The following is a 22,773-nucleotide window of genomic DNA, read 5'->3' on the forward strand; positions in this document are numbered from 1 at the left end:
TGTTAAGCAGTCCCTCAGAGCCATTGGGCCCATGGAGCCGAGTTTATCCCGGTTTCTATAGCGTAAAACGGACAATAGCAATTGCTTGCTACCCTTTTGATAGGACGCTAGTCTATCACAAAGTACTTTCCGCCAGATCTAATAGACCCAGGTTTCCAAGCACTGCTGGGTGGACAGGGGAGGGGGGGGGGGGGAGAAAAAATCGATTACCCCCGGGATCGATCTCGGTCCCTTTGATTGTGAAGCGAGTGCTCTACCAGCTATCGGGACTCCCGATTCTCTCACGGCACTCAGTGTAAAATGAGGACCTGGTCGGTAACAGCAATCCTTTAAAAAAAAAAAAGCGTCATGTCTCGTCATATTAGATGTCATATAGTTATAGCTTGTCACCCTTTACGAACAGGCGGAGTTGTCGTACCAATAAGGTCGCAGGTTCAAACCCCACCACCGCCGCGAAAAATTTTTTTATTCTCTATTGTCTTTTGGCACTTTTCTACTCACTTCATATCTTGTTGTTACCAACATAAGTGCCTGCTCCACTCACTTTTCTGAATTAAAAATTCACCCCATACACCGGAGCATACTCAATGTCTCAATCGTTTCTATGTTATATGTTTGTGATGAGAATATTGGCTATTAAGCTTAACTGCTGGTCAAAATTACTTCGCGATGGTGGTGAACGAATCGGCGATCTCAAGAAGTGGGTGAGAGAGGGATCTAGAAATGACTTTGGGTTTGAAACGAATATTTTTGTGTTCGTGGATAGCTCACACGGTAGAGCCACGCTCTCACCTGCCAGGCGGAGTTGTCGTACCAATAAGGTCGCAGGTTCAAACCCCACCACCGCCGCGAAAAAATTTTTTATTCTCTATTGTCTTTTGGCACTTTTCTACTCACTTCATATCTTGTTGTTACCAACATAAGTGCCTGCTCCACTCACTTTTCTGAAGCGCTTTAACCCATTTCATGGATGTATAGATTTCCTAGCTGCCCTCTTCCCCCTCTTTCTTTCAAATGCAAGTTAGAAAGAAAAGTAATGCCCCGAAATAATGAATGACTTCTCTATTTAAAAAAAAAATTTCTGTATTTTTCTTTTTACGGAGTTTGGCTGTCTTTACCTATTTTGGCTACTAGAAAATCAATCTGGCAATTGGCAATTGGCAACCCAGCTACTGAAGAAGTGGACAGTTCTTTATTTACATTACCATACCTCGACAGAGGGTTTTCTTGAAATTATCACAAGATGTCATCCTCTGGAGGTTCAATCGAAATTCCTTTGCGAGATACAGATGAGGTAAGATTTCCAGTATTATATGAAGACGTTTGTTGATCTGTCTTTACGTGAAGTCAGCAGTATAACCTAATACCGATAACTGGAAGTGAAAGTGAAAGTTGTAAGCTGAACAGCAGATTCTTGACTCTTGAACCAATTATTTCACCTCCGACTCAGACATTTTGTTAGGGCTGTCATTATTCCCAGACGCCTGTCTGGGGATAATAACAATTCGTTATCCCCAGACAGGTGTCTGGGGATAACCAATTTTTGTTATCCCCAGACACCTGTCTGAGGATACTATCCCCAGACGCATGTAGCAAGTGGGCAGAAAGATTTTATGCAAAATGCCAAACTAGGCGTGAAAAATACCAAATATTCTGGAAAAAATACTAGTGGTTGTGTCCCAAAACAGTTAATATATCAAGTGATATTTAACACAAGATGAAAGTAAATAGTGATCAAATGTCAAATCCAGCTCTTTTAAAAAAAATATTTTAAAGCAAATGGATCAATGAAATTTCTTTTGTTACTTTGATCTGAAAACGTCAAACTGGCAATTCGACTTTTTATTTTCAACCAGGAAGAAAGTTGTTAATCATCGAATCTGTTCATAGTCCACCAACCATTTAAATTTTCATTACCAACCTACCTGTTAACTTTATTGATCATCTCTTGTTTCTATAATTTGCTCATTCTGGCCACAATTTTGGGGACGACCGGGAGTAATTTTTATGTCGCGGACGAATTCCTAGGCCATGGTGTTGTTCGCCCCAAAGCCCAAAACCCACACCTGTTATTTTCCTGTCTGCTTCGCACAAGACAATACAATTTAGTATCACACGTCCACAGAACTAGATCCAACAACATATTTTTATTAGAATCAGAGATGAAAATAACTACCAAAACAAGGAAGCAAAAGTGGTGGAAATATGTTTAGCTCATATATGAATTTAAAATATTCCGATAGCGGTGTGGATAGGCAGCTCAGTGGGTAAGGCCACCTTTCATTTTACTCCTTTTAGCTGCACAGATTCGACCCAGTCGCGACCCCCGCCCCCCCCCCCCCCCCCCCCCCCCCCCCCCCCCCCCCCCCCCCCCCCCCCCCCCCCCCCCCCCACTCCTACTCATTTTTTAAATTTTTTTTTACTTTTCTTTCTTTCTTCCCAATTGATTTTTACTGTTTTCACTTTTGTTCCGAGTTCCGAGCAAGAGTTTTTTTTTTTAATCAGTTGAATTTTTTATTTCTCCGATAATATTATTTCATTATTTAATTTGCTCTAGATCTATTATTGTTTTTTTTTTTTTTTTTGGTCAATGATAATAATAATAATAATAATAATATTGATTTTTATTGTTTTCACTTTTGTTCCGAGTTCTGAGCAAGAGTTTTTTTTTTTAATCAGTTGAATTTTTTATTTCTCCGATAATATTATTTCATTATTTAATTTGCTCTAGATCTATTATTGTTTTTTTGTTTTTGTTTTGGTCAATGATAATAATAATAATAATAATAATAATAATAATAATAATAATAATAATAATAATAATAATATAATAATAATAATAATAATCATAATAATAATAATAATAATTATTATTGTAATATTTGTTATTATTATTACTATTACCATCATAATCATTATTATATTATTATCAATAATAGTATTATTTTTATTATTAATACTCTTATTATCATACTATTATTATTATTATTATTATTATTATTATTATTATTGTTATTATTATTATTATTATTATTATTAATATTATTATTATTATTATTATTATTATTATTATTATTATTATTATTATTATTATTATTATTATTATTATTGTTAACACTATTCCCTGCTCCGAGGGAAATCTCTCTTTTTCTTTTTTTTTTTTTTATATTTTGACCTAAACCTTGGAGTTTTTTGTTTGCTAAACCTTTATGTAAATGTTCCGTTTCTGAGCATGAATTTCTTAAATTGTTTTTATTTTTAAAACAATTATTGTTTTTATTTTAACACAATTATTGTTTTTTTTTTCCTCTAACTGACCATTTGGTCGCTCTCTGAATATTTCTGTTTGTTTGCTTTATAATTATTTATTCTTTTTAGACACTATTTGAGATCGGAGTGGGGACGAATATATTTGCTAGAAACTAGAAAAAAAACAAAAGAGAGAGAGAGAGAGAGAGAGAGAGAGAGAGAGAGAGAGAGAGAGAGAGAAGAGAGAGAGAGAGAGAGAGAGTTTAATAAAAAAAAAAAAAGAGGTGGGGGGGGAGGATGGATGGGACATTTATCCCTTTCAACGTTCTGTAAAAAGAAGACGGAATTAAAAAAAAAAAAAAAAAAAGTGACGTTACCAGGATTCGAACCCACAACGTCGATTATGGTCAAACTTCCAGGGCAGACGACTAAACCATTCGGCCATGACACCCACTTCGAAGTCGACGCATATTGTGTATATGTAGTAACAACTGATTTTAATGTTGGTTAATTTTATGTTTTTATAGATATTTTATTAACTTTCCTTATTTCTATGTGCATCTGGAAACATTCCATATTCTGGAATGTGGATAATTGTTTAAAAGAGCGGAATTTCAAATATGCGTCTGGGGATAATGAAAATTCGTTATCCCCAGACAGGTGTCTGGGGATAACAAATTTTTATTATCCCCAGACAGGTGTCTGGGGATAATCACAGCGGTTAATTTTATGTTTTTATAGATATTTTATTAACTTTCCTTATTTCTATGTGCATCTGGAAACATTCCATGTTCTGGAATGTGGATAATTGTTTAAAAGAGCGGAGTTTCAAATATGCGTCTGGGGATAATGAAAATTCGTTATCCCCAGACAGTTGTCTGGGGATAACAAATTTCTATTATACCCAGACAGGTGTCTGGGGATAATCACAGCGTTTTGTTAGTTTGACTGATTCCTATACAATGTTAAAGACCTTCAACTTTAACCGTAAAATGCCCTCAAAATATTACTATACTACAGTCACGGATATTTGATGAATTTATAAATTAGAAATCAGTATCAAAATTAAGCTGTCGTTATCGTTATTATTATTGTCAGACATGTCTGCCAATAACAAAGAAAAACGATTATTGGCAGACACTTGTCTGGCAATAATAAAAAACCTGGACATTTTATTATTGGCATATATAAATATAAGTTAGAGGCAATGGAAATTTAAATATTCAGAAAACAAAAAGCTCTCCAAGAACAATCCCAAGATGCAGAGCAAAATATATTTTTTTAAAGAGAGAGAGTTGAGAGAGAGAGAGAGAAATTTCCCTTGTCTGTCATTCATGCTGTAATTCCTCAGATATTGTCCACATAGAAATCTCTGAGTCTAGCAGTGTGTAATAATTATTTTTGTTTTTGTATTTTTTTATTCTTTCTTTTCTATTTATAGGTGATAGAACTTGATCTCAATCAGCTGCCTGAAGGCGAGGAAGTATTAAGCATTCTCAGACAGGAGGTGGCTCCACTTCACATATGGGTCACTTTGGCGGTAGGTTAAGATTGATAATCATGTTGTTTTTTTTATCTTGCATAAAATTTCAATTTCTTTTCTTTCTCCCCTTTTTTCCACTGTGTCAAGTAAAGTAAACAGAACTCTGATTGCGGCTAATTTTTATTATTTTTCTTCAGTGTTCTCCCTTTCCCCTATTCCTTCTAACGTGCACTTATTTGCAGGTCTGATGATGACCCAATTCCTTATGGCCTCATTGTTTTAATGGAAGTCTCAAAAAATTACACAAAATATTGTCTATTGCAACAATGTTAAACTAGGCCCATTAGTGGGTTCGGATGTCAGACCTGCATATATGTACCTACATGTCTCTTCTAACCCATATTGGACCCAAAGGACATTTTCAGTGTGGTGTATCAGTAAAGTTCTTGCACTTATAATAATCATTTTATATTATTTAATGACATTTTTAATAATGCCGTTTTCTATGCCTTTTGTTTTTATAGTTGGAATATTACCAACAAGGATTTATAGATGACTTTGTCAAGATCCTTGAGGCATCTCGTACAGACGCAAGCTTGGACTATGCAAACTTTGAGAAAGATCAGATGCGGTCCCTGGACACCTTGGCCGCCTATTACGTCCAGCAGGCCCACAAAGAGAAAAACAAAGACAGGAAACGGGACATCTTCACCAAGGCCACACTCCTTTACACCACGGCTGACAGAATCATTATGTACGACCAGGTAGGTTATGGTTTTTATTGATTTCATTGCCTGGCTCAACTGTACAGTCTTTGCTTCGTACCTGAAAGGTACCAAGTTCGATCACCCGCAGCTGCACTGTGTGGCCTTGAGCAAGTCACCTCGCCCTAGCTCAATTTGTGATGCTGCACTGCGGTTGACACCTGGGTTATTCCAGTCTTCCCTTGGAATAAACCCTAGAGACAAATTTCCCCTATGGAATGAATAAAGGGAAATTTTTTAATTAATTTATTTTTTTATCATAGGCTCACTGGTTTTGTTTTTTTCTTCCACCAATATCACCTCTGGACTCAATTGTTTTTATTGACAATTATTAATTATTCCTTAAACTACAAAGATTTATCTGGCAAATATCTGACAGCCTTATTAAATTTTGATATAAAAATCTTCAAAATCAAAATACATTTAGTCGAGGGGATCTAGTTGTTCATACTGATTAATTATGAGACAAACCTTATCGTGCATAACTATGATGACAAACCTAGTTATGGCACAGGCTCTTATAGATAATTATTTAAAAAGTCTCGGGTGCAATTATGAAATTGAAGTTTTACAAGTTTTTCTTCACTTTGGGAACTGACAAAAACAAAGTCTGGCTAATAGAGCCTACTATTATGGAAGTGTATCAGAAAGATTGGATTTGGATGCACGCTGTATGTCATTCTCCAAACGCTCACATTGTGCTGCTCCACAACGGCTAAGCTTGGATTGCCTTGGTCTTTTCTTTTGATAGGCCATTAAAAAATATATCCCAATAGTATTATATGGGAAAAGGGAACGTTTTTATTTTTATTAATTTATCATCGTCACCACAACCACTACATCACCATCATCATCATCATCATCATCATCATCACAACCACTACATCATCATCAATACCATCACTGTCAGCATACCACCACTTGATCTTCGTCATCACATTTATTTAGCATATATAATTTTTTTTTTTTTTTTACAGGATATTCTGACAATTGCAGTTTTTGACATAAATCTTTTTTTTTGGTTTGATTTCAACAGAACCATTTGCTGGGCAGAGCTTACTTCTGCCTTCTGGAGGGCGATAAGATGGATCAGGCTGATGCACAGTTTAACTTTGTCCTCAATCAGGTTTGTTCAACCCTCGTTTCTAAGTAAATCTACACAGGGAACACCGCCAAAGCCCCCAAAATTACATTTTAAGTTAAATGATGTGTGATATTCCAGCATTCATTCTCTAATGGTTGTCCCAATGTTACTTTTTGTCCTGGATTAAAAAAAGATTATGCTGTAGTTGTAAAGCTGGGTGAGGTCAATGACAATGACAGAGATGTTATTGTACTCAGCTTCTTATAAGCTGGTGGTATTTACTGTTGGCTGCTCGCCCCATTTCATTTTGGTTGTGGGTGTATTTTGTTTTTAATTCTTCTATTTTTTATATTTTTAAAGATAGGAATGGCTATTTTTGCACCACAAAAGTTGTAAAAATCCATTTTCAGAGAGTGGGGGGGGGGGGGGGGGGCAGGGACAGGGAATTGCTTCCTTGGTCTCCTCAGAGGCACTCTGCCAGATCCCCAGTGACCCTTTGACCCTGTCATTCGGGGATGGGAATCCAGACAGTCGTGGGCAGAGATTTTTTTTAGTGGCATCCGTGCTCAAGCTACTACTCCTCTCCTCTCTGTCTACTTCACACCCCTTTTTTTTTTTTTTAATTTAAAGTTTTGAAAGCAAATTGATAGGTACTACCTTTTGTACCATTGTAACTATAGTATATTCTTGATATTAATATTAGACGTTTTATTGTCTTTTAATACTTAACTATGGTCCAATGTATTAGTATTATTCCTGAAATTTGAGGTTTTATCCTAAAATGTGAGTGCAGGCATGTCAGTTTGAACTTTGACCTAAGCATACACTATTTTATATTTATAGGTTGGAAATGGAAATGAAAACTCGGAAAATTGTTTCTATTAATTTTTCTAAAGCTTGAGAGCTGGAAGAAAGACTGAAGATAGTTTCCAGTTTTTTATTTAGGCTAGCACTATTCAGTATCTGATACTGAATAGTGGTTTTGTACTATTCAGTATCTGACACTGAATAGTGGTTTTGCACTATAATACGGTGTTTTTTTTCCGAAACCTGAAAAAGTTATGGGAAGAGGGCAGGTGTGAGAGTGAATATGGGACTCAGAGAAGTGTACACCAGTGGGGAGTGAACCTGGGACTGGGTTTCGGCGGGTTTCCAAATAAAAAGCAATTACTTTTTTACGAAACACGACGACACCTGGCAATATCCGACAAAGTTATGAGAGGTAGGCAGCAGCGTGTGTGTGTGTGTGTGTGTGTGTGTGTGTGTGTGGGGGGGGGGGGGGGGAGGAGAGGATGAACCTGAGATTCAGGGAAGTGTACACCAGTGGGGAGTGAACCTGGGACTCTGGGTTTTGTAAAAAAGCAATAACAATATGGGGGGGGGGGGGGGGGATTACATTTTTACGAAACCCGACAATATGCGGCAAAGTTGTGGAAAGTAGGCAAAGCGTGGGGAGTGAACCTGGGACTCAATGAAGTGTACACCAGTGGGGAGTGAACCTGAGACTATGGTTTTCGGCGGGCTTCAGCTAGTTTCATATAAAAGCAATTAATTTTTTACGAAACCAGACGAAACCTGGCAATATCCGAGAAAGTTATGGGTAGTAGGCAACAGTGATGGGGAGTGAACCTGAGATTCGGGGCAGTGTACACTAGTGGGGAGTGAACCTGGGACTGGGTTTCGGCGGGTTTTGAAAAAAAAAGCAATTACTTTTTGTTTACAAAATGCACCAAATCCCAACAAAATGGGGCAAAGTTATGGGAAGTAGGCAACAGTGGGGAGTGAACCTGAGACTCAGGGAAGTGTACACCAGTTGGGAGTAAACCTGAGACTTTGGTTTTCGACGGGTTTCAGGGAGTTTCACATAAAAGCAATTACTTTTTTACAAAACCAGGCAATATCCGACAAAGTTATGGGAAGTAGGCAACAGTGGGGAGTGAACCTAAGACTAAGGGAAGTGTACACCATTGAGGAGTGAACCTGAGACTATGGTTTTTGGCGGGTTTCAGCGAGTTTCATATAAAAGCAATTGCTTTTTTACGAAAACCGACGAAAACCTGGCAATATCCGAGAAAGTTATGGGTAGTAGGCAACAGTGCTGGGGAGTAAACCTGAGATTCGGGGAAGTATACACTAGTGGGGAGTGAACCTGGGACTGGGTTTCGGCGGGTTTTGAAAAAAAAAAGCAATTACTTTTTGTTTACAAAATGCACCAAATTCCAACAAAATGGGGCAAAGTTATGGAAAGTAGGCAAATAATGGGGAGTGAACCTGAGACTAAGGGAAGTGTACACCAGTAGGGAGTGAACCTGAGACTATGGTTTTCGGCGAGTTTCAGCGAGTTTCACATAAAAGCATTCACTTTTTTACGAAACCCGGCAATATCAGACAAAGTTGTGGGAAGTAGGCAACAGTGGGGAGTGAACCTGAGACTCAGGGAAGTGTACACCAGTGGGGAGTGAACCTGAGACTATGGTTTTTGGTGGTTTTCAGCGAGTTTCATATAAAAGCAATTACTTTTTTACGAAATCCAACGAAACCTGGCAATATCCGACAAAGTTATTGAAGTAGGCAACAGTGGGGGATGATCTTGAGATTCAGGGAAGTACACTTGTGGGGAGTGAACCTGGGACTCTTGATTTTGTAAAAAAGCAATCCAAGGGGGAGGGGGAATTACTTTTTACGAAGCCCACCACAACCCGACAAAGTTATGGGAAGTAGGCAGCAGTGGGGATTGAATCTGGGATTTGGACACCGATGAGGATTGAACCTGGGACTGCGAGAGGCTGGTACCAGTAGACAGTGCGCTCAGAATGTACTTTTATTTCGAAACCTACTGAAATTGTCAAAAGTTATGGGAAGGGGGCACCATTGGGCAATGAACCGGGATTCAGGGAAGTGCACACTGGTTGGGAGTGAACCTGGGACTGTGAGAAGAGGATATCAGTGGAAATGAACCTGGGACTATGGAAGATAGATACCAGTGGGAAATGAAGCCGGACTACGAGAGTTGGGTACCAGACGAGAATGAAGCAATTACTTTTTTTACAAAACCCACCGAAAAACCATAGACTTAGGTTTACTCCCCAATAGTCTACACTTCCCTGAGTCTCGGGTTCACTCCCCCACTGTTGCCTACTTCCTTTCCATAACTTTGTGGGATATTGTCGGGTTTCATAAAAAAGTAATTGCTTTTTTTTTTACGAAACCCAGTCCCAGGTTCACTCCCCAATGGTTTACACCTCCCTGAGTCCCAGGTTCACTCCCCACTGCTACCGACTTCCCATAACTTTGTCGGGGTTCGGCGTGTTTTGGCAGGTTTCGTAAAAAAAGAAACACCCCTAAAAATACCACCTGTATTCAGAAAATAGATGTCAATTGTAGTCTAATATTCAGTATATCTATTTAAATCATTATTATTATTATTATTATTATTATTATTATTATTATTATTATTAATAATAATAATAATAATAATAATAATAATAATAATAGTAATAATAATAATAATAATAATAATAATAATAATAATAATAATAAAAGAACAATAGTATAATATCAACATTAAAGCATATTACAAGCAAATAAAATTACTAAAACAAAAGTTTAAAAAATATCAATAGGCAGAAGGAATTTTTAAAATATTGGCGAAAAAAAAAAAAATTATCCCTGCCGGGATTTGAACTCTCGAACCTTAAGCTCAGAGTCAAACAGCTTATTTCCACCAAGCCATGGTGTCACTGAACATTTAGTGACATTTAATCATGTCTATTTAGATATTTAAAAATGTATTTGAATACCACTCTTACTTTGATATTTTGAACTATGTTAATTGCACTATAGCAGAAATTTAAAAATTACGATCAAAATATTTTTACAACTTTGAATCGGGCTGTCAGTTACTGCACGTGTTCAATCTGGAAGTAGGTCAGTAGTTCGACCGAGATTGTCGCACTTTTCACTCTCTCTATAAAAAAGAGTTCCTTGTGGATACTGAATAGTGGCAAAGCACTATTCAGTATCAGATACTGAATAACCACTTCCTTTTATTTATTTTTCTTTTATCTTTAGATTTGTTTTATTCAAGAGGTTAGATGTCAAACTCAGTCCCAGTCTTATCATAAATTTGTTGAGTATTGATTTTTGCTCGTATCTCTTGTGTCTTGTGGAACTTTGACCAGGATTTCGTGAGTCTGTTCATCTGTATGCAGACATGCCAATCATACAGATTTTATACATTTTTAGTTGCTCAAATTTCAAATTTTTTGCAATAGATCCGTTTTGTCATTGTGATTCTATAATGCAGGACCTTATAATTGACGGTGCAGTCTTGGCTCAGTTATTAAAACAATGTTGAGTCTGCACCGATGGAGACTTTTTTCCTTTGTCGCCAATTTTCCGTATATATGTTTATGGAATTCAGTATGTCACGAACCCTTAGTCTATTTTCCAATCAACTGCTAAACAGAAAAAAAGGCAGTACTTAACGTCTTTTTACAGGAGTTCAGCACTCAGAATGGGGTCAGTCTCTGTGTTTGTGTAAAAAAGGTTCAGTAAATTTTTGCCTCTTGAATTGGCAATCCTGCATTTGTGTGATTAATATAAAACAATATAATATGTCATATCTTTTCAACAGTCCAGTAATAATATTCCATCTACTAACTTCATTTCTTGTTATCATCAACATAAGTGCCTGCTCCACTCACTTTTCTGAATTAAAAATTCACCCCCAAATACCGGAGCATACTCAATGTCACAATCGTTTCTATGTTTGTGTTGAGAGTATTGGCTATTTAGCTTAAATGCTGGCCAACTCACTTTTCTGTGTTTGTGTGTGTTGAACCTGTGACCACAAGAAGTCGGGGGAGAAAGTGGCTCTCGATAGACTAGAATTTGAAGCGACCTTTTTTGGGGTCATAGATAGCTCGTATGGTAGAGTCACGATCTCCCCGGCCAGGTGGTGTTGTCATGCCATTAAGGTCACAGGTTCGAGCCCCCATTGCCGCCGCAATTTTTTAATTCTCTGTTGTCTTCTGGCACTTTCCTACTCACTTCATTTCTTGTTATTATTCCATCTTTACATGGCAAAGCTATAAATTCCCTCAATGTCTTTTCAACAGTCCAGCAATAATATTCCATCGTTGCTCGGCAAAGCTTGCATCGCCTTCAACAAGAAGGATTACAGAGGGGCCCTGGCCTATTACAAAAAAGCACTTCGCACCAACCCCACTTGTCCTGCTTCAGTACGACTTGGAATGGGCCATTGTTTTGTCAAATTGAATCGACAGGTCAAAGCAAGGTGAGAAGAAGAATTTCGTATTTTTGTTATCGGTGAATAAAAATGAATCATCTTCTTGATATCTTATGTTTCTTTAATTTAAACAGCAGACTACTTAATCACTTCACATTGTTAACTAACTGCTTGATAAGATTTCTACACAAATTGATGTACCTGGCATAGACTCTAGGTTTACCCCTATTATTTTTTTTCCACACGACTCATTTTTTTTAAAAAGAAAAGATCTGTATATATCATAATTTTACCATATATTTCACCTGTCAGAATGGCTTTTGAACGTGCTCTTCAATTGGATCCGCAATGTGTCGGGGCCCTTGTAGGCCTTGCCATTTTAGAACTCAACGCGAAGAGTCAAGAATCCATCAAGAACGGGGTCCAGCTCCTTTCCAGGGCGTACACTATCGACTCCTCCAACCCCATGGTGCTCAATCACTTGGCCAACCATTTCTTCTACAAGAAGGACTACCAGAAGGTTCAACATTTGGCCCTGCACGCATTCCACAACACGGAGAGTGAAGCCATGAGGGCTGAGAGCACATACCAGCTTGCAAGGGCTTTTCATGTACAGGTCTGTTGAACCTTTACACACACACACACAAATCTTGAGGTCTTATGAATAATTATGTGTAATTGTAAATGACAATCCTTTCCTTCAGTCAGGGAGAAAACAAAACTGATTCTATACCCCGATATTTTCTTGATTTTACCTCACCCCGCCGGATTTTGGGAAATTCCGATTTTTTAATGAATTAATTGAAAAAAAAATAATTATTTTTTTTAAAAATTATGATTTACAGAATCAGTTTTGTTTTCTCCCTGACTGAAGGAAAGGATTGTCATTTACAATTACACATAATTATTCATACCTCACCTTGGCACATTCATACCTTATGCCATTCGTCAGCTAGTTCACCTCAACAATTGTAAATTGTTGTTTGTGTGTTATATTTATAGATGCTTGCGCCGTTACGTCTAGGGTACGTTTGTTTTTTTTTCTCTTAACATTGCTTACCCCTATTTTTTTCCCTAGACACCTATTGTTTTTGAAGAAACATCCTATTTTTTTTCACTACGGGTTGGCAGGTATGTCTTATGTAGTCCAGTATCAATTTAATGTGTTCTTTTCAAGGGGTCTGGGCCCCAGCTGACATCAACTTTTAACAAGTAGGATGAGACTTGGCGCTTTGCCAATTAAAAAAAAAAAATTTCAAGCGAGACATAACTGATTTCAGCCAGGTTCTCATTTTACTCCTGAGTACAAATAGAGAATGTGAGTATAGAATTTAATATTGCGTCGCATAGTGTGGGACTCAATATAGGTACCTTCTGGTCAGAGAACGAGTGTCAAATCGCAAGATCACAAAACTGCAAATACACACACATATTCTAAACAATTCTGGCTTTTTCTTCTTCTTTTTCTTCTTCTTCTTCTTCTTCTTCTTCTTCTTCTTCTTCTTCTTCTTCTTCTTCTTCTTCTTCTTCTTCTTCTTCTTCTTCTTCTTCTTCTTCTTCTTCTTCTTCTTCTTCTTCTTATTATTATTATTATTATTATTACTATTATTATTATTATATTATTATTATTATTATTATTATTACTATTATTATTATTATTATTATTATTATTATTATTATTATTATTATTATTATTATATTTTATTGTTATTTTTATCGTCATACTATCAGTATTATACCCCGTGTGGTGTCCGGGGTCCCTCAACTGAGAGGGTCAAGAATAGCCCAACGCCAAGCCAGCGTGTCGTAAAAGGCGACTAATGGTGTGTGATTCCCCCATCTTTGAGTCACCTGGTCCTCCAGGTTGGGGGTTGGCAAAGGGTTAACACCCCTTTCCGTTAAACTCAAACCGTTACAGAAACACAGACAGACAAACTAAATCCTTTTTTTAGCTTGGGCGACCGAAGAGTTTCTGGAATTACAGAATTTATGAAGGACAACAGACAAAGCCGAAAGGACTCTGCTGACCCGATGACGTCTTCGCCAAACAAGCAGCTTCGAATTGCGTCGTGGAACGTTCGCACCATGTATGAAGCAGGAAAAAGCTCTCAAGTTGTGACTGAGATGAGAAGATACAGGCTGCATATACTTGGAGTAAGCGAAACCCACTGGATACAATCCGGACAGAAACACCTCAAGTCTGGGGAGAAGATTTTATATTCAGGGAGAGGGGACGGGATTCATACACAGGGAGTAGGAATAATTCTAAACAAGTTTGCCCAGAAGTCACTGAGAGGATGGGAACAATGCGGAGAAAGGATCATCATGGCGTCCTTTACAACACGGAGTAAGAAGATCAGCATGAACATTGTACAGATCTATGCCCCAACAAATGATGCAACAGATGAGGACAAAGATACATTTTATGGTCTGCTACAAGTCATGGACAAGTTGCCAAGGAAAGACATCAACATATTGATGGGAGATGCTAATGCAAAAGTGGGACAGGATAACGTAGGCTATGAAGGTATCATGGGACGTCATGGCATGGGAGAAATGAATGATAATGGAGAGAGATTTGCAAATTTCTGTGCATTCAACAGTTTGGTGATTGGAGGATCAGTGTTCCCCCATAAGAGGATCCACAAAGCAACTTGGGTCTCACCAGATGGTGTGACAGAGAATCAGATTGATCATTTTTGTATCTCTCGTAGATTCAGACGTTCATTGGAAGATGTGACAGTACGGAGAGGGGCAGATGTTGGATCAGACCACCACCTGCTATTGGCAAAGCTTAAGCTCCGACTCAGAAAACACGGGGCCAGATCACATACAAGAAGAAAATTCGAGGTGAATGCACTTGATGGGGAAAAGAATGAGGAATTCAAACTACAATTGAGTAATAGATTCCAACCTCTTACTGAGCTCGAGGAGGACATAGATGTAGAGTCACATTGGGCAAAGATCAAGGAAGTCTACATAACAACTTGCCACGAGGTATTGGGGGTAAAGAAATCGGAACATAAAGAATGGATAAGTCCAACCACCTTGGACCTTATTGAAAAGAGGAGAACAAGGAAGGAACAAGTGAATGCAAGCCGAACAAGGGCTTCAAGACTGGATGCACAAGAGCAGTATCGAGCCATAGCTAAGGAAGTCAAAAGATCTGTGAAGAAAGACAAGGAAGCATTCATGAACAGACTTGCAGAGAAAGCAGAAGCAGCAGCGACTGGAGGACACATGAGGATCCTTCATCAAACTACCAAGACACTTGCTGGAAAATATGGGAAACCAGAGGTACCAGTCAAAGACAAAGATGGGAAAACTATTTTTGGAAAAGAGGCTCAATCTGAACGATGGAGGGAACATTTCAACTGCCTTCTGAACAGACCACCACCAGACAACCAGCCAGAAATTTTGCCTGCAAGGAATGAGCTACCAATTAGCTGTGATCCACCATCGATAGCAGAGATTGTGGGTGCCATTAACAAGATGAAAAGGGGGAAAGCTGCTGGACCAGACCAGATTCCACAGGAGGCTCTAAAAGTTGATGCGAAAAGAAATGCTGAGGCCCTGCACCCACTATTTGAGAGAATCTGGAATGACGGGATATTCCCAAAGGATTGGAAGGAAGGACATCTTATCAAGCTTCCAAAGAAAGGGGACATCAGTAATTGTAATAATTATCGAGGCATCACTCTTCTTTCTATCCCAGGAAAGGTTTTCAACCGTATTATTTTAGAGAGAATTAAGAATGCAACAGATGCTAAACTGCGGGACGAACAGGCAGGTTTCCGGAAAAACCGTTCAACCACCTACCAGATTGCCTCTCTGCGAGTCATAGTAGAACAGTCTATAGAATGGAACTCTCCTCTTATTGTCAACTTTCTGGATTACGAGAAGGCTTTCGACAGTATTGACAGAGCAACATTGTGGAAAATTCTGGCACATTATGGACTCCCTGAAAAGATAGTAAACCTCATTAAGGAAATGTATGAAGGATCAAGTTGCAGGGTTGTACATGAAGATCAGCTTACTGACAGCTTTGAAATTAAGACTGGTGTCAAGCAGGGATGCTTGCTCTCACCATTCCTGTTCATCCTTGCCATTGATTGGCTAATGAAGGAAACCTCCAAAGGGAGAAGAAATGGGATACAGTGGACCCCCTGGACACAGTTGGATGATCTGGATTTTGCAGATGATCTGGCTCTTCTGTCCCACACCCAGGACCAGATGCAAGCAAAAACCACAATTATAAACAGCCTCTCGGAATCAATTGGTCTAAGAATTCACCCTGCAAAGTCAAAGGTCTTGAGGATAGGTACGCGTCAAAGGGAGTAGATCAAAGTAAAAGATCAGGAACTAGAAGATATAGACACTTTCTGCTATCTCGGAAGTATAATTGACAAGGATGGAGGCACGGAAGCAGAGGTGAAAGCACGAATAGGAAAGGCACAGGCTGCATTCACATCTTTGAACAGAGTTTGAAGAACTAAAGATATCTCCCTTCAACTAAAGCTAAGACTTTTCAACTCAAACGTGAAGTCTGTCCTACTGTATGGATGTGAAACTTGGAACGCATCACAGGCATGTATAAGGAGGGTACAGGCTTAGAAAGAATGACTCAACTATAACAAAGAAAGTATTGGACTGGAACCCTCAGGGCAGAAGATCAAGGGGAAGGCCACGAGGAACATGGAGAAGAATTAAAGAAGCTGATATACAGAGAAGTGGTAAGACCTGGAATGAGATAAAAAAGTTGGCTCAGGATAGAGAAGGATGGAAACTGTTTGTCTGTGGCCTATACCCTGACCCAGGGTGAAAAAAGGCAATGATGATCAGTATTATTATCATCATTATTACCACTATTTTAATTACTTTTTTCGCCTATTGCAAGAGCTGTAACCTAACAATAATTGCCTATTTGGACAATAAATATTATTATTATTATTATTATCTATATATATTTTAATCTTTATCATCATCGTGGCCTATCCCTCCTGGACGTGGCCTCCACAACTGACACAAGCTTCTGTCCTACGCCATCCAACCACATTCAGTCATTGGCTTATTCATTCATTCGCTGATGTCTTGTGACCATCTTCTTCCTGGTCTCCCTCTTGTACCATACGTAATGCCTATGTGGTCTTGATCTTATGGTATGACACTCGCTTTCGGATTGGAAGTTCCTGGGTTTGAACCTCGCGCTCGGCGCATAGTTGAGTCCTTGGAAAAGGCTCTTTACTCACATTCTCTCACCTTACACGGGTGTAAAATGAGTACCTGACCGTTAACAGCGTTGTCTTTGTCCGAAAAATTGTCATATCGCCTAATAGGCGTTATGTCCCGTCCTACATGTTAAATGTTGCTGTTGACCAAGGACCCCTTGTAAAGCGCTTTGAGCACGTTTAGTGGATTTTGCGCTATATAAAAGCTCGTTTTTTGCACAATGCCCTGTATAAAATCATTTTCAAGGAAGGATGTCATGTCTTAAAACTTAATGCAAAATCACCTTGAGACTTAGGTGAAAGGACCTATATAAATGTACTTCTATCATTACTATTAGGATTCTGGTTAAACTAAATGTTGATTTACAAAATGTTATGGTTGAATTGTATTGTTGTAATCATGTGACATTGTAAGTTATAGATCCAAATCCCAATTTTTGTCACAAATATTTATTTTTCTGTCTGATTCCACTTTTTGAAGGAATGGGGTTGACATGAAATAATCTTATTCTAGTTGTTGCATTTCAGGAAGACTATGACCAGGCATTTCAGTACATGAAATAATCTTATTCTGGTTGTTGCATTTCAGGAAGACTATGACCAGGCATTCCAGTACATGAAATAATCTATGACCTGGCATTTCAGTACATGACATAATCTTATTCTGGTTGTTGCATTTCAGGAGGACTATGACCAGGCATTTCAGTACATGAAATAATCTTATTCTGGTTGTTGCATTTCAGGAGGACTATGACCAGGCATTTCAGTACTACTACCAGTCTACTCAGTTTGCTCCTGCCAACTTTGTTTTGCCCTTTTTTGGGTTGGGCCAGATGTATATTTTCAGAGGAGATAATGAAAATGTAAGTCATATTGCTATTACGTAAATGTTGCCAATTAAGTTGATTTTAAAAAAATTGTAAACAGATCTGTTTATTTTCATCTGCCATAGTCATCAAATACAGTTCACTCCAGATAATCGCAACATTTCCCAAGAAACAGAAGTAAGATTCTATATAAAAGTCACTGGTTAATTGCAACAAATTTTTGACCTCAAAAAGTGGCAAATTTTTCAAAAATCAAACAAACAATATCTCATGATTAAATTTTATCATCGGTGAAATATTGACAGGTTGAAGAATAAAGAGTGGGCTGGGCTTAATGCTACAGAAGTGTGTCACTATCTTATTTGAGACAAAAGAGGACAGGGCTTTGCATTATGGGTTTGTGAGGTCATTAGTGACCATTAAATAGGAGGTGAGGGGGGGCTGGACATAGTCTTGACAACAGGTAAACAATGAGGGTATCCTTTATTTTGGGATTGACAACTGTGTATTGTGACCAGTGGGTTTAGTTAGAGCTTATTGTCTCTCATCAAGGCTAATTTCTTTGACTTTTACAAATGTTGAGAACAAAAGAGTGAAAGTTAATCCAATCTGAATAAGATGTCGGCTTGCATCAAGGTTGCCTGTGCTTACCAAAATCTGTACAGACCTGCCATTTGGTTCTTGTCTCAATCAAATTGCTGCAACTAAGTACACTGATAGTATGCTCTTGGAATCTACATCTGTTTCCTATTTGAACCAATTCCCCTTTGTCTTTCCTTTTCTTGGATGCTTTACTTGTAATTCTAGAACTTTTTACTATTCCATTTAGTGCACTGCTATGACCTTAACATACCTGCCAAATCTTGCGAAATTTTCGTAATTTTACGAATTTTAGTCAAATTTCATGGCCAAATACGAATTTTTTTGGGGGAAAATTACGAATTTTTAATTTTTAGTAATACTTTAATAATAATAATAATAATAATAATAATAATAATAATAATAAAATAATAATAATAATAATAATAATAATAATAATAATATAATAATAATAATAATAATAATAATAATAATAATAATAATAATATAATAATAATAATAATAATAATAATAATATAATAATAATAATAATATAATAATAATAATATAATAATAAATAATAATAATAATAATAATAATAATAATAATAATAATATAATAATAATAATAAGACTACTCCTACTACTATAATAATAATAATAATAATAATAATAATAATAATAATAATAATAATAATAATAATAATAATGATAATAATAATAATGATAATAATAATAATAATAATAATAATAATAATAATATAAAATAATAATAATAATAATAATATTAATAGTAATAATAATAATAATAATAATATTAATAGTAATAATAATAATAATAATAAGAAGAAGAAGAAGAAGAAGAAGACTACTCCTACTACTATAATAATAATAATAATAATAATAATAATAATAATAATAATAATATTGTAATGGTTTGTACACAATAATATACAATTTCAGAAATTACGAATTTCCTTGTCAAATTACTAAAAATTGACATAAAAATTACTAAATTTTAAGTTTTCAATTTGGCATTGTATGCCTTAATGTGTTGCAAGTGCCATAAAACCCTTTTGTCTCCGGCCGAAATGCTGGGAACGGAGGTGTTCGGATTGGAAAGACATGACAATTTATAAAATGTTTAAGTGGTGTTAATGGACTTCGTTTTATTTTTTTTAACTTCAAAATTTGCTTGAGATACCTTGTATAGAATTTAATCTTTAACCTATCATTTTCATATCATATGCCTTTGACGGTGCTGGCTAGCTCCTTCTGCACTGCAAATGAAAGATTTCATCAAAATCACTTTGATAACTTTTAATTCTTTTTTGTGATTTTTTTTCTAAAGGCATCCCAGTGTTTTGAAAAAGTGTTGAAGATTCAGCCTGGAAATTATGAAACCATGAAAATCCTCGGGTCACTTTATGCCAACCACCCAGATCAGGAAAAAAGGGATGTTGCCAAGGTTTGTGGATGTTGAAGTAGTATAGATAGTTCGAAGATGACGTCACTCAGGTCTTTGTTATTGTATTTTGCCATCTGCGTTTATGAGTAATGCTCACTGAAGTGTATTAACTCGACTATAAACGTTCATAGATACACACAGTTTTGTGTTCTGGTCCGTTATACTTCTGGGTGGCAATGTTATGAGCTTCTTAGCTAAGCGCATACTATCTATACTAACAGAAAAACAAAAAATTATGCCATTAAACAAGATGTCTGATGTCAACAGGAATCACCCATGTTGTCCAAGTGAGCAAATTGGGGGTTAATAATCTTGCTCATGGAAAAAAAACGAAAGTGCCTGAAGCGGGGCTCGAACCCAGGACCTTCTGGGTCACAGTGCAATGCCTTAATCACTCGGCCATTTCACCCCCAATATACTAACAAAGATGAAAATAAAGTTTAGTGAAACAGACGAAAATAGGAGCCAAAAAATCTATCTCACATGAAAACATCATCTTTTGAAATTGTGGGGTTCTCTAATAGTTGGTCTAAAAGTGACATGAAAATATGAATCTTTGTTTGAAAAAAGTAACAAGTGAGCTCTACAACACAGTGTTTAGTATTTCTGGCTGTTGTCAAAGAAATTAAAAAAAAATTGTGATGTACGAGAGAAATCAGAATGAGAATATTGTCGGTTACATCGTAATGAATGTGACGATTTTCCTATAGGTGGAAAGGAGAGGGTTAAGGTGCGGCTGAAAAAATTTCATGGAAATGTGTATTTTGGTAGCTTAGGAAAAAATCACAAACTTAATCTGTATGATTGCTTTTGTAAACCAAATAAAGCTCATACCGAATAAATCTACAATGAATGTAAAGGCCAGACATTGATTATGTGAAGTATGGAATTTTATGGTTTTTAAAAAAAATGTATTTTTGGTGCATTTCACGAGAGTGACAATTATATCTGTATGCCCATTTTCCTAACTCCCCAATCAGCTGGCACTTAGGCAGTAACTACCATTTATCATCGACACTATTATTTCTATTGAACTTCAATTATGACTGCCACCACCACCACCATTACGACATCAATAAGTGTAATACATAAAAAAACACTGTCTTTTTTTTTTTTTTTTTTTTTTTTTTGTGGTCTATTTTCAACTTTTAGCAACACATGAAGAAAGTCACGGAGCAATTTCCAGACGACGTTGAAGCTTGGATAGAATTGGCACAGATACTGGAACAAACTGATGTACAGGTGAGAGTTGAAACTAAGTCCATTATTTTTTACTTTCAATTTTTTTCTTTTTTCGTCTTTATCCTTGCCTTGTTTTGTATTTTGTTTGAAGTGAGTACGGTGGGAGAATGTGAGTAAACAGTCATTTCCAAGGACTGAAATGTGCTCCGAGCGTGACTCGAACCCAGGACCTTCTGGTCTGAAAGCAAGTGTCATACCACTAGACCACATAGCCGTACTATCAGTTAATCTATTTATGCACATGGACAGATTGTTGAATTCACTTAGTTTTCAAATGTGTAAATCTTCTAAATCCTGTGATCTTGTTTGCCACAGGGTGCATTGTCAGCGTATGGGACAGCAACACGGATATTGACAGACAAAGTGGAAGCCGACATTCCACCAGAAATCCTCAACAATGTGGCAGCTCTCCATTTTCGCCTGGGAAACTTTGAAGATTCTCGAGTAAGTCGTGTTTCGTTCTATTAGTCCACATACCTGCCAACCCTTCTACCACTTTGGGCGGAGTCATTCCTATTTTCCTTTTTCCTTTTCCACTCTTCCGCCATTGTCTCTTAAGTTCCTATTTTCAAAATGATGATAATGGTAAGAAGAAAATAATGGAGGGGGGGGGGGGGGGGGGGGGTTTAAAAGGTGAACTTTAAAAAATGTTTGCCAAAAGGGAGATGAGTAGGAATATTAATTTCATTCCTTTCCCCCCTCCCCATTCCATTACCTAATATATGTGATATGTAGTTTTTCTAGATATGTCCGAATGCTGTCTTTATGTGTTTGGTGGCAAAGATGGTGGTCATTTTGATACAGAATTATCCATTGTTAAGAAATTCCTATTTTTTGGTCTCCAATTCCGATTTTCTGACGTTCTGATTCCACTTTTGGAATATGAAGGGTTGGCAGATCTGTTGTCCAGACATTGTCAAACTTGTACTTGTATAAATATGAAATGAAATAGTTATAAACATTTATATAAAGGACATGTTCAAGGATTCACCATGCACAATGTGCTTCACTTATTCCTCCAGCAGGTCAAGTGGAAACAAATTTTCATTATCTAAAGTACAAGTTTCCTGTTAGGCTTCTGGTTTTTTGTTTTTGTTGTTGTTTTTTTGGGTTTTTTTTTTCACTAGCACTCTTGTAATATCCACCACTGCTTGTAGCAGTTAGGTACTCATTCACACCTGAATGGAGTAAGATAACACATGTAAAATACATGATCCAAAGGACACATTGATAGGGGCCAGAATTGTTTTGACATCCAGTCACTGACCTTGCTCAAACTGCCGAAATTTGGAAATAAGACGAAGACGAAACAGCAGTGCAGAGTCACTAGATATAATAATAATAATAATAATAATAATAAATAATAATAATAATAATAATAATAATAATAATAATAATAATAATAATAATAATAATAATAATAATGAAAAGAAGAAGAAGAAGAACAACACAACAACAACATACTACTACTACTACTACTACTACTACTACTACTACTACTACTACTACTACTACTACTACTACTACTACTACTATTACGACTACTATAATAATGATGATAATAATAATAATAATAATAATAATAATAATAATAATAAT

General features: G+C 36.8%; 1 protein-coding gene across 1 annotated transcript in view; it reads left to right on the forward strand.

The window, feature by feature from the left end:
• Positions 1-1,140: 1,140 nt before the first annotated feature.
• LOC144978107 (RNA polymerase-associated protein CTR9 homolog) overlaps positions 1,141-22,773 on the forward strand; it is a 44,435-nt gene continuing 22,802 nt past the window's right edge. Inside the window, 10 exon segments of the mRNA XM_078923724.1 lie at positions 1,141-1,294; positions 4,691-4,789; positions 5,257-5,496; positions 6,533-6,622; positions 11,701-11,879; positions 12,144-12,447; positions 17,803-17,922; positions 19,816-19,932; positions 21,085-21,174; positions 21,490-21,618. Coding sequence (XP_078779850.1) covers positions 1,244-1,294; positions 4,691-4,789; positions 5,257-5,496; positions 6,533-6,622; positions 11,701-11,879; positions 12,144-12,447; positions 17,803-17,922; positions 19,816-19,932; positions 21,085-21,174; positions 21,490-21,618 — 1,419 coding nt within the window. The 5' untranslated portion in view covers positions 1,141-1,243.

This window comes from Berghia stephanieae, chromosome 8, assembly GCF_034508935.2.
Source record: "Berghia stephanieae isolate SIO BIC M18660-M18661 chromosome 8, UCSD_Bste_1.3, whole genome shotgun sequence".
In the NCBI taxonomy this organism is placed as follows: Eukaryota; Metazoa; Mollusca; class Gastropoda; order Nudibranchia; family Aeolidiidae; genus Berghia; species Berghia stephanieae.